The sequence below is a fragment of the Oryzias latipes genome, chromosome 12 (assembly GCF_002234675.1).
Source record: "Oryzias latipes chromosome 12, ASM223467v1".
Taxonomy (NCBI): Eukaryota; Metazoa; Chordata; class Actinopteri; order Beloniformes; family Adrianichthyidae; genus Oryzias; species Oryzias latipes.
Genome location: NC_019870.2, coordinates 6770343 through 6782839, shown reverse-complemented (window position 1 = coordinate 6782839; position 12497 = coordinate 6770343). Strand labels below are relative to the sequence as shown.

Sequence of the window (12497 nt, the reverse complement as noted above, 5' to 3'; positions counted from 1 at the left end):
CTAAAGAAATACTAAAGGGTTAATTGCTGACTCATTCCAAAAGGAGCCATTGTTTGTCAGGCCCAAGGCGAGCCATGTTTCCTGACATTCTCTTTACTTTCGTAGAAAAATGGAGCCGGATCATTAAAAAGCAACAACTACCGAGTTTAACAGTCCAGATAATGGAAACTATATTCCCAGACTTTTTCCCTCTAAAGCCGTTCAACAGTCTGCTCATATGTTTAAATTACAAGCTGCCGCAGTCACCTTTGCTTTCTCCACCTTGTTACTATTTTGCTGCTACAACAAAAACCCAGATATTAAACAGCCTCAGAGGAATGTTTCCGCTTAGAGGGAGTAAGACCTTTATGAAAAACTTAAAATAAAATATGATGTAATATTCACAACAGATGGTGTATTTAAAAAATAAATTAATACATTAATTTAATGAAAAAATATTTTTAAAGTGATTAAAGATGCCAATATTTTAGAAAATAACTGTTGTGGAAATATGTAAACATGTAAAAATTAATAGTGTTTTTATATTTGATATCATTTTATATTTATAAAAAATACTCTTTAGTTTTCTAGCCAATTTGTAAAATTATAAATAAAAAAGGACAAATGTTAAAAGTGCTCCCTTGCATTTATTAGGTTTATTGTTTTGCTTGGAAACTAACATTTCTTTTAATATAAATTATAAATAAAAAAAAAAAACAAGGGTTGCATGGTGGTGTAGTGGTTAGCATTATTGCCTCACAGCCTGGTTCAAATCATGGCTGGGACATTTGTGTGTGGTGTTTGCATGTCCCCTCCAGGCATGCGTGGGTCCTCCGGGGACTCTGGTTTCTCCTCACAGTCCAAGATCTTACTTCATAGCTTAATTGGTGACTCTGAATTGTCCCTAGGTGTGACGCATCCTGTCTAACGGGGGACCCGACTTTCGCTCGATAGTAGCTGGGACAGGCTCCAGCAACATTATAACCCCAAATAGGATTCAGCGAGTAAAAAAACAACAAAAAAATCATGGATGGATGAATAAAAAAACAAAGAAAATGTGAATAGTTGGTGTGTGTCCCTGTCTGTTTTCCAGGTTTGTGTTAGACTTTAGTGGTTGAAAAAAATATGAGCAATTTATGTTCATCAAGTCGGGTAGTGATATTTTTTGGTATAACATCCAAAATCTCATTTTAAAAGACTAAGCAATTATTTTAGATCGTACTGGAAATTTGAGTGCAGAAAATGTCAAAAAGTCTTTAAGAAATGTGCTCTGGTGATTTTTTCTTTTTGATTGTTTAAGCAATCAAACTGTTGTGTTAAAAGCTGCTTTCTCTTTTCTATACCCCCCCCCCCCTTGTGTTTACAGAGGATGAGCTGCAGCTACCTGCTCTGCACTATCCTGCTTTTTGTCGCTGTGCTGCTGGCTGTCACTGTAACCGGCACCATCCTGTTTATGAACCACTACCAGGCCCCGCCCATGTCCGATGGCCTACCCCACATCTCCACCAATCAGGACGAGGGGAATGCCTTGGTCACCGTGGAAAGAGGAGATGGCTCTCGCATCAACATCTTCATCGACCCCAACTGTCCTGACTACAACAGTAATTTCCTTCGCCTGGAGGGTGTGCAGACCTCACTGCTGCACTCCCTGACTGACCATGACTCTGACCTGAAGTCGGTGAAAGGTCAGGACCGTGCCCTCCTCGTCAGTCTGGCAGAAGAGGTGGCCAAGCTCTCGGCTCATGCGGGGCAACTGAAGATGGAATATGAGTCTCTACGCAGAGGCCAGGGCAGCCTGGGGCAGGATCTGAATGCGCTACAGACAGAACAGGGCCGCCTCATACAGGTGAGACGCACAATTATTACCGTGCATTTAGGCCAAAGTCTTCCCCTTCCTTTGGAACATAATCATTGTAGCCTTTTCCACTGACAACAATGATAGTAATACTGTACTGTGAGCCACTGTCATTCAACAGCTTATAGATCTACAATAACAACCATAACTTAAAGTCTCACTGATTATCTTATGATCTATTTTAAAAGCCTTCCCAGTGGTGTTTTAGTTATGATTATGCTGTTTTTAGTCAAAACAATATAAAACGGTGCCGTTTTCTTGGACATAGTTTTGGCAGAGTGGTTGGAGTTCATTAGAAATTTGCCTCTGAGTTGTGGAACCATTGGCGTGGAGAAAGCCTGAGCTCATTTCCCATCATCCCTCTGTTTACACTTCTTCTCTTGCCAGCTTACAGCTATTCACACCTCCAACCTAACATTAGAGGTGCAACAAAAATGGTGAGCAACATCGGAGCAATCCAGCCATCCAGTTTGATCTAGACAGCAGCTCAGAGGAGGGAAACAAAGCCGTACATGGATCCATTTGTCTAAGTGGATGCATCAGAAACAAGCGGCAGGGAAATTGTGGCCCACCCAGTGTATTTTTCCAGTCACAAATAAGTTGTTTTTTGAACTGCATTTTTTCATCTTCTCCTGAATCACAATGATTTAAGCAGAGAAGTAGTCAGAAATGTAATTTTTAGGTGTTTTTTTTTCTACATACAGTATGTCCTTTATCTTTAGATAGACTCCAGACAGTTTTCATTAAATTGGGTCTTCAAAGCAGTCATTTCTTTATAATTACTAATATTTTTTTCCCCACTTCTTTACATGTGTTCTACCTGACCACAATTCTCACATTTGCTTTCAATGCAATTTTTTACAGCTTTTCTTTGATTCATTACTCTCTTACTCTTTCTTTTTTAATGTTGTATTTTACCCTCTTTGACACTCTGATTCAAGGAGGACTCAAGGCAGATTTTGTTCATGGTTGCCAAAGTGCAACTTACCAAACCACCAAATATCCATCATTTTCTTGTTTAGATAAAAGGAAAGATTTCTGCTTAACCTTTTTTTAACCACTTCGCAGTCATTTTTTTTTTTCATTCAGAAATATTCTGTTTTTTGTTTTTATTCCAAAAGATGAAGCCTTTCTATGAGCAACCCTCTTCAATTGTAACATAACAGCTGCTCTGTGAGGTCTGTAGAATCTCAGATGCAACCATTCACTTTCTTCATATTACTCTATGCTTTACGTATTAAGGTTTCATAATAAATAGATTTTAATTTGTGGGAAGTAACAGAAAAATAACAATAAATTAAATTGTTAATTTGTTTAAATAGTTTTTTAAGAGTTAAAGTCTTGTCAACTGTCACACATCTGGGTGTGCTAAATGTGATTTGACCCTTCCCATGAGGAAGTGGAAAGCTGCAGGCATTGGCCGAAAAGTCTTGAATGAAGATTAAAAGTACTTCTTAAAAATAAATTCTGTTTTGTCAACACGGAAATCTTGCATATTGATTTTTTTCTGCATCTGATACTAGAGCAGTAGTTTCAAGCGTGCCTGTTGCCAATGCCGGCGGGGGAACCAGCTGTAGCCTCTTCACTTCCTGTTTTATAAACAGCGGCTCCGACTGATCTAAGAGGATAATTATTATTTAGAGGCAGAGGAAAAATGGATAAATAAGCTTCCCCCTTAACTGTCTTCAATCCTTAGACAAGTTCTTTCTGTCAAGATAAAACCTGCAGGAAGGCAGAGGAGAGAAAATTCCCACTTTTTGTGGAGCTTATTAGCCACCCATAGATGTCAGAAATGGGACTCTGTCTACACGCTGCTTCTTGTTAGGTGTCAAGGAGAAGGGGAAATAAAAAGGTCGAGCTCTTGCAGTTTAATCCTAAACAGCATACTGGATTTTAAAGGTTTGTATATAATCAATGCTTCCAAAACATATTGTTTAAACTAGAAACTGAAGCTCGGAAAAATGTGAGAGTAAAGAAAAAGTCTTTCAAGTGCAGTAGAATGAAGAAAAGTTCCTCAAAACCTGCTGTGAAGTCGTTTCGGTCGGTGGTCCCTGACCTTTTTTAGGCCACAGACCGGTTAAACGTCAGACAATGTTCTCAGGGACCGGTTTGAACCAGGCGGTTGGTGGGGTTACCTTTTTTAGCTTCTGTTTTAAAAAAATGTCAATTTAAAATGCTCCCATTTAAAATCTAGTTTCTCCAAACACTTTGAATATGTTTGTTGAGATCTTAAATAAGATAAAGATTCAATGAATTAAAGTTGGTGATTTGTAAAGGTTGTTTTGTAAAAACTAAGTGAGGGCAACATTAAACATTTGTTTTAAAAATACAATTTTAACACAAAAATATATTCCAGCCCATATTTTTCAAGCCAGAAAGATGAATTGTATTTGAGTTTTTTGATCAAATCATGATTTATTGTGTATTTCTCTTTAACACAGAGGAATATTTTCCGTGCTTGCGTTTCTCACCACATGCCTGGCTAATTTAGCTTTGCTTTGGGATAATTCTTAACAAGTTTCCTCAAATTGGAAATACCTTTATTTTATTGGATCTTCATTCTCTTTGAAAATTTGCTGTCAGTTTAACCCTGGAGAACCCAAGAACAATTTTCTTCTGGACTTTTAAAGAAAAATTGACAACTTTTGTTCATTTTGGTCAGCAGTAAATTACTTCAGCCAAAAGCAAAACTGAAAACAAAAAATTATGAAAATGGCTCCTTTTTCCCTAAAGAAGCTTTGTTTTGTCTTTTATTAAATTTGTTTGTTTCGAGCTTTTAAATTACCTGATGGAGTAAGAAGGTGGAAAATGTTGTTAAGGCCAGGGCTGATAACGTCTTGACATGCATCAAGAGTCAGGCTAAGAAAGAGTCATAAAGTGGCCTACAGACCAGTACCGGTCCACAGCCCAGAGGTTGAAGGACGCTGCTTTAGGTGTCAATCTTTGCATTTCCAATAGTCTTTTTTTTATGATTATGCACTTTTTAGCCCAAATATGTTTTTCTACGTCACAAATAAACTCTTTTTCAGACTCCATTCCGTCTGCTCCTCTTTCACAATGACAGAAATAAAGAAATATTCTGGAATGCAATTTTAAACTTAACTTATCTAATACATGCCTCCATCATCAGAAAAATGCCACAAAAACATATTAAAAACAACCAAAAAAAACATTTTCATCAAAGTGGGTCCTTAAAATAGCTTTATTGTTGGTCTTTTTTTCTCAAAAAGTGTAGAATTCAATTATGGGATGTCAGTTTTCCTGATTCATACTAAAACTCTGACCAGTTAATCAGTGAAAACAAATAGGATCATGTCAAAAGGCAAATGCTTAAAACTCAAATTGAGACTTCGAGGACTGTCACTGTCTGAGTGGAGATTGTTGATAATCTACTGATGTGCATTGATTGTGAAGCCGCCTTAGGACATGTGTCTCAGCTTGCTGGATGATATTTTGCTCTGATCTTCTGCTACATCAAAATATAGGTCCCTGAGTAAGTGGATGTCAAGCATGTCAGTTTCTTTTCCCCATTGTGAAAGCCAAGTCAGGTCTACATTCAAGTCGCAGAGGAGCTCATGTTCCACTGATTAGAACTCACTTAGCCATTTGTTCGGAGAGCAAATCACAGGAGACAAAATGCCCATCAATCAAGAAACGGTTCAACTTGCCTATTAAATCTGCTCAATACTATAATATTTGCCAACTTGGGAGATTACAAATCGAATGAAAAGATAATTAAATTCCTTTGGTTTCCCACTGTCCACATTGATTTATTGATGCTACATTTCCGAAACACGCGTGGAAAATCCTCACACCACATGATCTTTTAATTTTGACTCCGTCTCTGTTTTCCAGGAGAGAAATTTTGTTGCTGCCAGCCATGCAGCGAAACAAAAATGCATTTTCTTCTGCCACATGCTCTTTTTTTTTAAAAAGCTCCTATAGCTTGTTCAACAATCTTTAGAAATCACTCAGAAACACCCTGAGTGAGGCTGCCTTGAGTGTTAACAAGATTCACAAGGGGAAGCGCCCGAGTTCTTCGCTTTCCTGGCTACTGGTAATATTTGGTGTGCTGTAGGGGGTATATTGCAGTGGACACAGTAAGTGGAGGTGATACCCGCAGCTTGGATGCTCCAGGTGATTGATTTCCTCTGCGGAGGCGAGGCATGCGGCGCGCACAGTCACTGTTTCTGCCTGACACCACGGTGGGACTCTGTGATCTATGGGCCACCTGTGGACAGGGCTTCTGATTTATAGAAAGACCCACAGCTGACGGTGACAGTTTCAGCGAAGCATCTGCCTGCAACGCAACCTTTATAAAACAGTTCCACCCTGTACGATTGCAAAAAAATAAAAAAAACTTTCTGCATCCCCTGAGGTGATATGCAAGGGGATCTGGTTTCAGCGGCTTTAGAGGCAATCTGTTTTGATTATTAAAAAAAAAGGCGAGTGCTTCTGGGCTTAAATAGAGTAGTTCTTCTAAGCCTAGACATTTGCATTTAAATAAATCACTCAACGCTTCCAGGAGATTCTGACTTGAAAACAATGAAGACGATTGAGGCAAATCTTTCCATTCCATCCATGTTTTCTTTAGTTAATTTGAAACTCTAACTAAAACATCCTTTAGAGGACATCTCCCACCCAAATGTCCTCTGTCAGTGCACCTCTAAACTCAAATATGTGTTAAACTTCATAAAAGGCCATTGATTTTATTATCTGAATGGTAATTTGATTTCTTTTATAAGAAGCTTTTATATAATTAATCTTTTTATGTGCTTTTACATTCATCAAATCAGATTTTTTGCTATAATTTAACTGACTGTAGTTCCCGTTTTGAAGTGTAACAACATAGTCTTTTTCCAAATATCTAAATAATTTATCAACAATATTATTTTTGTTGCAATAAACCACACACAAAAATGGGTTAAAAACATGCAGTTTAGCTTGTTTTAAGCGTGCTTTTGACGTTTTTTAGTGAAAAAAATGATAATAAAAAATAATATATTAATGAAATATAATAATACAATGAAATGCTTATTTGCACAATCTGTATACAGGACTTCATGCTATTTGAAAGTTCCAATACCTCAATGCCTCGCTTTGAATTTGCCACATACTTTGGAGCAAACACGTTTTTAACAAAATCGTCTGCTACTAAGAAGTGGAATAAATAGAGCTGATAGACTGAGCCTTTAGCATGCAAATCCTCTGCTGCACGATGACCTAACAGCGTGATGAAGCTTGTGGGCTCAGCATCCAAAGAAAATTCATCTGAGATGCGAAATTCACCCCTGAATGTGCAGCTCGAATTTTACGACCATCTAAATTCACTTAATTTATTTCTGACTAAACGATACAACGGACAGAAAACGGAGGAATTCCAGCATTTTCAATACATCATAAGCTGAATACTGAATGGTTCACTGAGTTTTCTGAAGCAAAACTAAGTCTTTCTAACATAAAAGTTCACGTTCTGCAGGTGGGGCAGAGGTTTCTTTCAGCTCCACACCGGGCTGTTTCCCTCACAGAAGGCTCCTTCCGAAATTGAAATAAGCCAAATCTCAGCAGTTGTAGCAGGAAGCCTGTGATTTCTTTGGAATGCCCCATTTTTGTTGTTGCAAAAACTCCCCCATCTTTTTGCGATCAGTTTTATTTGAGAAATTGAGAACCAAAATGAAGGAGAATTCCTTGTTTTTTTGTTTTTCTTTTGTTGTTGCTCTACTTTAATAACCCCTCCTAATCTCATAATAAAAAGTAAAAAAAACTGGAACATTTAGGAAGAACGTGGAAGTCTATAAAATATTACATTATTCTTGATACCAGTAAAATATTACAATCAACGAGTGATCAAGAAGCTAGCTTGCATGCCAAAAAAAAAAATATTTTGTACAATTCTGTACTACACAGATATTGTTGTTTATATTTATTGTTGAAAATAAAAATGATAATAATAATAATAAAAAAAAATTCTATAAAAGGGTTATGAAAAATTTCATATGGCTTCATATGTAAAGATGGTTTCAAAGATTTGTATTTTTTTTCCCCAGCAAATGTTAAAAAAAAATACCCAAAACGTGGAATTTGCCAAATCTGGCAACTAATGCCTCACATGAATAAAAGTGGATAAACCCCACAAAAATCTAATAAAATAAGTAATTTCCTGAGCTATACTTAAACCTAAACTTAATTCTCCAACCTTGTTTATTTTTAGCTCCAAACCTGAACGTCTGTATTTTTTGCAAGACTTTTCTGTGAGATCCATTCCTTCCAATCTCATACTTTTAACAAAACAACTTTGACCTTTAAGGTCATTAAAGTAGAGGAGAGAGGTCGACATTTTGCATCTTCCTTATGGCCCATTTAGTTGTGTTTATGGATTTTAAAGGCATTTCACTTGTTTTAGAAAAATCTGGCAGAAGGTGAATGCTTTCTTGCAGTTAATTGTGCTAATCATTTACTTCTCGTGGCAAAAAGAAGCCCCTACATGTGTCATTATGTCACATAATTATATAAATTATAAAGATACTATAAAAATAATGATTTATAAAAAAATAAAAGAAATTTTTGACTTTATCTTTTCTTTATAACATATTTGTATTTGGTTGAAAACACTCCGATTTTCTCATCTATTGGACCTAAACGGATAAATCAAAAGAAAATTAAAAAAAAAAAAAAAAAACTCTTTCTTCTTTTAAATAAAGCATTTTAAATGTCTAATGAAAAATCATTCAAGCACAAAAAAAAATACATTTCACAAACGATTTCCATTTAAACAAAAAAGGTTCCTAATAATCTCAAAGTCATTCCAAATGCAAGCTCCTGCTGCTGCGGGAATTGATATCCCATGAAAAATTTAATTACTGGCTTCTGTCTTTATTAATCCTGCATGAGAATTATTTCTATTCTTGTATTTGTGGTTCCCAAAAAGAGTCATTTATTATCTGGCCTGGTGAGAATTTCTTTTGTTTGTTTTTTTTTTCCCTATCACCACCTTTACTCATGCAGCTAAAATAAATAAATATATAAAAAGTACTGAACTGACGTTCTTCTACTTTTCTTGATATTCAGTGACGCACAACATCTGACTGCAAAAAGACCACATTGAGGTAAAAGCTACTGGGAGGGGCATGACTTAGTGAATTCCTTGAACTGCGGGTCACAGTTTAATCTGAATTATATGCTTCCAGAATATTAATGCCGAAGACAAGTGACATCCACAACCTCTTTGGCTTTCCACAGTGGCAAACTGCTGCCACTGTGGAAAGCCATACTGCCTGGAGACATTCATCCACTCGACAGATGTCCTTTTGTGTACTTGAAAAAGTGTAATAATGGCTGTTGCAGCTTTTCAGTCAGGGAAATGGTACAAGCAACTTCAAAAACCTCAGCAAAAAGAAGATAATGACAAAAAGTCACATAAAATACGGAAGCCTGAATGGATGACATCAAAGAGATTAACTAGTTCAAAGGAAAAACAAGCTTTTTCGAGGTGGATCCAAACATTGTTAAAATTGTAAATATACTGAAATAAATATTCATTACTTTTGGACCATTTTCTGAATATGCATAACAAAAGCCAAGGCAAACTATGGTTCTTTAAAAACCCACTCAGTGAAAACTGTGTTTCTGGTGTTTTATAACTTGCTCTTGGAGCATTTTTCTGATGATGGAGGACATACAGTATATAAAGAAAATAAATCCTTAAATTGCATTTCTGAGTATTTATTTATTTATTCAAATAATTTTGAATCAGGAACAGCTGGAAAAATACTTTTTGGAAATCAGTATATTTGTGATAGTGGGTAGACCGTAAGCTCCCTGATTTATCCACTTGTAGACAAATTAATTGATTCATTGGTTTATTTCAAGTATTAATTGTATCACACAGATTTATACAACGCATCACAGAGATAATGAAATGTATTGATAAAAAACAAAAAACAAAAACAAAGACACACTTCAGTCACATTAGATTCAATAAATATAACACTTATTAACAAAAGTCATGTAGAAATTGATTAATTCCTTGAAAAGAAGTAGGAAAAGGTGCATTCATGAAATCCCAACCCCTCTGAGTTATTTCATTTGATAGTTTTGCATAGTTTTCATAATCCGGTCCTGATCAGCCTTTCAAATATTTCAATCAAAAAGTGCAAATTTTATTCAAGTAACAGAATAATTATTTATAAATATTTATTATCATCAGAATACATTTTTATATTATCATTGCATGTTATGTACGTCTTTGTTTTGTTGTGAGGGGCTTTAAAACTTGCATGTAAACAGAGAAATCTCAGTTTTTGGTGACAGGAAAGGGGGGACGGGGTCTCTCTGTGCTAAAAGTCCCACCCACAAATCAGAGGCAAATTTCGAATGAAGTAGAAAATGACACTAAAGAAGACATAATCATCATTAAAAGACCGCTGGGGAAGCTTTTAGAACAGATCAAAAGATAATCGGATCAAAAATGAGTTGGGCATTTTTGATATATTTAGAGACTACCTTTTTTGGAAGAAAATAATATATTTTAGTGGATACATGACAGATTTTGGCTCAAATTGATCTGCAAATTCCAACTTTCTGGCATTCCTAACAGGGAAGCACAGATAGATGAAATGGAATGCCTGTTCAAAGATCAGCTTCTCTGAGCGATATCACATTTGCTGTGAAAACAGACTCATTATGAATGAAGGTTATGTCCATCATCATGGGTAATCTTTTATTCATTGTTTCTTTGCTTCAGAGGCCTCCACGTTCAGGATGTCTGACTGTTTAATCAAATGGATAGAGTAAGCCAGGCAGAGGTTGACCTAACATTTGCGCAGCACTTTAATACAGAAGACATTTATTGATGGTGGATTTAAGGATGAATGAACTGCTCTTACTTAAAATTCTGTTTTATGGATGGAGAATTTAACCCAGCAGACGGGAACAACATGGAGATGGAGCGGTTTTTCGTGTAGATCATCTGGTTTTATTTCTCTGCGGGCGCACGGAATGGCGTCCATTGTTGTCTATTTTTTGGCCAGACCTTTTGATTGACTGACAGTCTTTTCGGTGTCTCCTGTCAGCTGACTGTCATTCTCAACTGTAGTAAAAAAGATGAGGAACATCAATGGATGGGTGGGACGTTGCCAAAAACGTTTGGATGGAGTCCTGTCAGCTGTAAAAAGCTGCCAACTTAGCTTCTCACTCACGGTGATGCCTTTGCATTTTATTCCCTAAAATAGTTTTTTTATACAAAAAATTTAGAAAAATGAATAACAGAAGACAATGCTGATCTTAAATCTGGCGTTAACATCAGCTTGGTGTGCTAAATATGCATTCTTGAACGTGCATGGGCTAAACATTAGCAGGAAGAGGCTTCTTTGCTTTTCCGCCAAAATGCAAAATGCTGAAGCGGTACAAATCTCTCAAATCTTCCTCCAGACTTTTTCCTTCACTGCTCTATTTAGAAATGTGAACGTTTTGATGTTGTATAATTCCAATCAGAGACACATTGCAATTTATTGATTTCTTCTCCATGATCAATTTTCAAATGGTTGACACTTTGGTGAATGTAAAGGAAGGCCATCCATACGTCTCTACCAAATCTGAGACCCTTATTGGTCAAAGTTCTACCTGGTTTCACATTAAACACACGTTCAATGCATTGTTAACGTAGAGAGCCAAAACGGTCGTAAACCTATGCATGAATTCGAGTGTTTTGAACACAGAAGACCAAAACACATGTTTATTCACATTCATATAGACTTTCCATTGGAAGTTTCCACTCCAAATTTAGGGTGAAGGTTTCAAAAAGGTTTGTAGCTTCAAAATTATTGCTTTAAAACAAACACAAGAGTTATGGCACATAATTGTAATACTCCTTGGAAAGAATCCTTGGAACTTATGTAGTTTAGTGGGGCTTTGCAGTTTTTTTTGTTTTTTTTTAATTTTTACAATGTCTGATCTTTGTTAAAAAAAAAAAAAAAAAAAACTCAAACAGGCCCTTGAGTAATAAGGGTAAAAAAAACAAAACAAACTACAGTTAGAATTTCAACACAATGATAAAGGTCAGGGGGCTCTCATCTTTATATGGTATCACCATGTATAATTAACCTACAGGTAGATGATCCCAAAAAATTCTAAGCTGAAAAACTGCAGTCGTTTTAGAAAAAGCTAGTTCAAAAAGGAAAGTCTGAACACGATTCCAACGCTCTGATGCAGCCCTGCAGGCCCAGTTCAGGTGGGAATTCAGAAAGATCTCACACCTTTATTAAGTTTGATTTACTTTCCATGTTGGGCAAACAAGAGAAGAGCATATGTGAACATAAAAAAAAAAAAAAAAAGGCTAGTTCTGCAAGTTCTCTCCCGTACAGTGAACAATTCCCACTACACTGGTCCTGATGAGACTTACCTTCATGTGATTTGTGCTCCTTTTTTCTTGCTTGTTATCCATGGCACTTAGGTCCCTTCTTTTATTTATTTATTTATTTATTTATTTATTTATTTATTTATTTATTTATTTATTTATTTATTCATTCATTCATTCATTCATTCATTCATTCATTTTATGCATGGATGTTCAGTTTGCAATCACATTATAAATGTGAAGACAGATTATAGATTATAGAACGGTTTAGGTGACCTCTCCGACCTGCAAAATGAACCTGACCACGTT

General features: G+C 36.1%; 1 protein-coding gene across 2 annotated transcripts in view; it reads left to right on the top strand.

Annotated features, from left to right (window-relative positions):
- fibcd1 (fibrinogen C domain containing 1) overlaps positions 1-12497 on the top strand; it is a 177575-nt gene that overhangs the window by 75986 nt on the left and 89092 nt on the right. For both annotated transcript variants that reach the window (XM_004074532.4, XM_011481524.3), the window contains one exon: positions 1346-1825. In XM_004074532.4, the coding sequence (XP_004074580.1) occupies positions 1346-1825 (480 nt within the window). The remainder of the gene's footprint in view (positions 1-1345; positions 1826-12497) is intronic.